The sequence below is a fragment of the Argentina silus genome, assembly GCF_951799395.1.
Source record: "Argentina silus genome assembly, chromosome: 6".
Classification (NCBI taxonomy): domain Eukaryota; kingdom Metazoa; phylum Chordata; class Actinopteri; order Argentiniformes; family Argentinidae; genus Argentina; species Argentina silus.
The window spans coordinates 2,045,736-2,048,235 of record NC_139660.1 but is presented as its reverse complement, the minus strand read 5'-3'; the positions used below and the strand labels follow the sequence as shown (position 1 = coordinate 2,048,235).

Here is a 2,500-nt window from a genome sequence, read left to right as displayed (position 1 = left end):
AACCCAAAGGGGTTCTACGTGGAACCCGACAGGGTTCTTCAAAGAGTTCTCCCACAGGAACAGCCGAAGAGTGTTGGTCTTGGTCAAAGAACAACAGATACAGGGTTGGGGTTGGGGTTAGGGTTAGGGTTAGGGTTAGGGTTAGGGTTAGGTATAATCTCCTCAGGTACTTTACCATTCTGGCTCATGAAATGTATCAGTTAGTCCTCTTGTGATTGACCTCTTTCTCTGCTACTCCAGATACAGCCATGTACAACACAACCCTGGCTCCCCCTAAGACTGGACCCCCGACCAGCACACAACCAGGTCAGTGTCCCCTGCACACGTACACGCACACACACACACACACACACAAATCCCTGTGTCACAGTTCCCCTCTTCCTGTTTTATATCTATCGTCCAATCAAAAGGTGTCTTTCCCTATCCCCTCCCCAGGGGATGACCCCACCCACAAAGTAGACGACAGCAACACACGTATTCTCATTGGCTGTTTAGTGGCTATCATCTTCATCCTGGTGGCCATCATCGTCATCATCTTGTGGAGGCAGGTGTGGCAGAAGATGCTGGAGAAGGTGAGAGATCATTCCTGCCGCCTGTTACATGATTTGTAGATCAGTGTTTTTGACCTATAATTCCAGCAATGGTGGGTAGATAAGCCACTGCTAAACTGCTTTGTTATCACATCCTCCTCATAGGACTGCACACCATACAGAACCAACACACCAGGGGAGGCTGGTGGAGGTAGAAATCGGAAGGACGGGCTCATTGTAATGCATGGAATATAATGAGGAATGGTATCAAACACACGTTTCCATTCTGTGCATTGCAATGAGCCCGTCTTCCGATTTCTACCTCCGCCAGCCTCCCCTGGAACACACACAGACCTGTTCAATGGTGTACTGTAGACCAAATATTTTTGCAGCGATACTCAATCCCGGTCCTGGAGATGCTGCCAGCAGTGGGTGAAGGTGGTCCCGGCCTAGTGCTGCCACATCTGATTTAACCAATCAGCTGATCACCAACAGCTTGTGATTAGCTGCGTCAGATGTGTCACCGCTGAGCTGGAACCAAACGCCTGCAGATGCTGTGGCTCTCCAGGAAGTGAGGATGTAGACCGGAACATTGTGCATGACTCCATTTTAGAATAAATTAGGTCAATGTTTGCCTTAGTCACACACTGTTATTGGAGCACCATAGTTCTGCAACAGGAGAGGCTGGTGGAGGTGGAAGTCGGAGGACAGGCTCATTGTAATACACGGACTGGAATATGGGAATGGTACTCAACACATATGTGCTAGATGTACTGTATGTTTGACACCATTCCTTATTCCGTTCCATGCATTACAATGAGCCTGTCCTCCGATTTCTACCTCCGCCAGCCTCCCCTGTTCTGCATGTGAGGGTCAGGTTGTTGTGCAGTACCATGTATTCAGCTCAGGAATGGTCCGATGTGTCTCTTCACCCGGCATCCTTTATTCTAGGCCTCCAGGCGGATGCTGGACGATGAACTAACTGCTAGTCTGTCACTACAGAGCGAGACATTCGCCTACAGCAACAACAACCAGTCGTCCGCGCCCAGCGAACAGGAGTCTAGCTCCACGTACGAGCGTATCTTTCCCCTGGGGCCAGACTACCAGGAGCCCTCGCGCCTCATCCGCAAGCTCCCTGAGTTCACTCAGGCCCCGGAGGAGGCTGGTGAGTGGACACACATGGCAGGATTTCCAAGCAATGGGGGTCTACTGACAACGGGGATAAGTCAGTAGGCCTCGTTGTGGTTTTGATCCTCGGATCATTTATGAAGTGTGTGTTTTTGTGCTGAAATGGCTGGGACAACTCTTGCTGTGTGGAGTGGAGGCTGGTGGAGGTAGAAATCGGAGGACGGGCTCATTGTAATGCATGGAATGGAATGAGGAATGGCTCACCAGCCTCCACTGGTGTATTTTGAGGGTGTCAAATGAAGTCTTTCATTCATTCATGCTCAGGGGAACTGGATATTCCTATAACAGGGCAGGGTTTAAACATTAAACAAGCTGAACATGGGCCGGTCCGCCATGTAGTAATTTAGCATTAGAAACCTGATGTGCTGGGGGCGCTTGGTGGCGTAGCACACTAATGCACATGCCACGTCATCGCAAGGTTCCTCGTTCGATTCCGACTCCTGACATATCCTGCATGTCATTCCTCCTCTCTCTCTCTCACCCATCCTTCCTGTCAGTCTCTACCGTCTCTATCCCAATAAAGCAGAAATGCCCTAAAAACATATATATAAAAAAAAAGAAAGAAACCTGATGTGCTGATGAGTCTGTGCCTCCATGTTGGGTTCCAGCCTCAACCAGCACGGCCGCCTCAAAATCCCCCGCCTCGACCGTGGCCCAGGACGGAGTCCCTCACTACGCTGAGGCAGACATAGTCAACCTGCAGGGCGTAACCGGGAGCAACACCTATGCCTTCCCCGCGTTAACCATGGACCTGCTCTCTGGGAAGGACGTGGCCGTGGAGG

At 50.6% G+C, this 2,500-nt stretch overlaps 1 protein-coding gene across 1 annotated transcript in view; it reads left to right on the top strand.

Moving 5' to 3' along the window:
- Positions 1–2,500, top strand: part of ddr2a (discoidin domain receptor tyrosine kinase 2a) — an 18,633-nt gene that overhangs the window by 12,956 nt on the left and 3,177 nt on the right. Inside the window, 4 exon segments of the mRNA XM_083672404.1 lie at positions 241–306; positions 436–572; positions 1,482–1,695; positions 2,327–2,500. The exon segment at positions 2,327–2,500 is cut by the window's right edge and continues 59 nt beyond it. Of these exon segments, the coding sequence (XP_083528530.1) occupies positions 241–306; positions 436–572; positions 1,482–1,695; positions 2,327–2,500 (591 nt within the window).